This window comes from Gossypium hirsutum, chromosome D01 (assembly GCF_007990345.1).
Source record: "Gossypium hirsutum isolate 1008001.06 chromosome D01, Gossypium_hirsutum_v2.1, whole genome shotgun sequence".
Lineage (NCBI taxonomy): Eukaryota > Viridiplantae > Streptophyta > Magnoliopsida > Malvales > Malvaceae > Gossypium > Gossypium hirsutum.
Genome location: NC_053437.1, coordinates 20,368,224 through 20,369,299, shown reverse-complemented (window position 1 = coordinate 20,369,299; position 1,076 = coordinate 20,368,224). Strand labels below are relative to the sequence as shown.

Here is a 1,076-nt window from a genome sequence, read left to right as displayed (position 1 = left end):
AAAAATTGGTCTTGTAGGTCAAAATAAGGTATATGTGGCATACCACATATAATTGTTCAGTTACTCTGTCAATCATGTTAGTTTTTAACCGTAAAAAGAGATGAAATTTTTAATAAAAAGAACCAATTTGTTGTTTGATCTAACGTAAAACTTATTTATTTATATTTTAAATAAAGAGGCAAAATATAACATAAAGATAATTTTACACTTCCAACTTCGTTATAGGCAAAATATATAATACTTTTAAGTAACACTCTTGTTCCACTTTCTAGCATCTCACTTTATTTTATATTCTTTGTTATTTTATTGAAAAGAAAAAACTTTCTCATACTTTATTCCCTCCTTCTTTTTCCTAAATTATTTGAAGGCATCTGAAAATTGTTACTTTATAAGGATTATATATGTATATCCTGCTTGTTCATCCACAACATCAAAAAACCAAACAAACAATCTTCTTAACCTTTCTTTTACTGTTTCTTTCTAATTATAACATAGTTTTCACAATGATGCACATCTTCAGTTCAATCACTTCAACTCAAAACAGCAATCTGGACGATGGTGCTTTTGTTCCTAAAGGCATAGACAAAGCTTGCCCAAGGGCTACTTGGCCAGCCACCGGAAAAAAGCGTGCGTCGGTTCCGATAACTGAGGAGCAGGTGAGGGGTATCTTTCATCGTTACGATACTAACAGAGATGGCCTTCTTAGCAAGCAAGAACTGAAGAACGCCTTTTCCAGCCTCGGTTCTCGTATGCCTGGTGTGCGAGCGTGGTTAGCGTTGCAGCATGCGGATGTCAACGGTGATGGGTATATCAACGAGGCTGAATTTGACAAGCTTGTTAAATATACTTTGAAGCGTGGTTACAAATTCAACTAGATCAAACCACTACTGAGTAGTTTTTTTGTTAGCTGCTTTGTGTTAGAATAGACTAGGTGGTGTTTGCTAGCTTAAACGATGCCCATAATAGAGGGTTGACCGAGATGTCCGCCATAGCTGTTCGTCGCTTAAGCTCAGGTGATGTAAATTAATCTTGTGTTTCTTTTAAGGTTTTAGATTTTCTTTTTTCTGGTTATGTAT

General features: G+C 35.1%; 1 protein-coding gene across 1 annotated transcript; it reads left to right on the top strand.

The window, feature by feature from the left end:
* The first annotated feature begins 506 nt into the window (after positions 1-506).
* Positions 507-875, top strand: LOC107921375 (calcium-binding protein CML39). The gene has a single exon (XM_016851241.2). The coding sequence runs from the start codon at positions 507-509 to the stop codon at positions 873-875; it is 369 nt and encodes a 122-aa protein (XP_016706730.2).
* Positions 876-1,076: the final 201 nt, after the last annotated feature.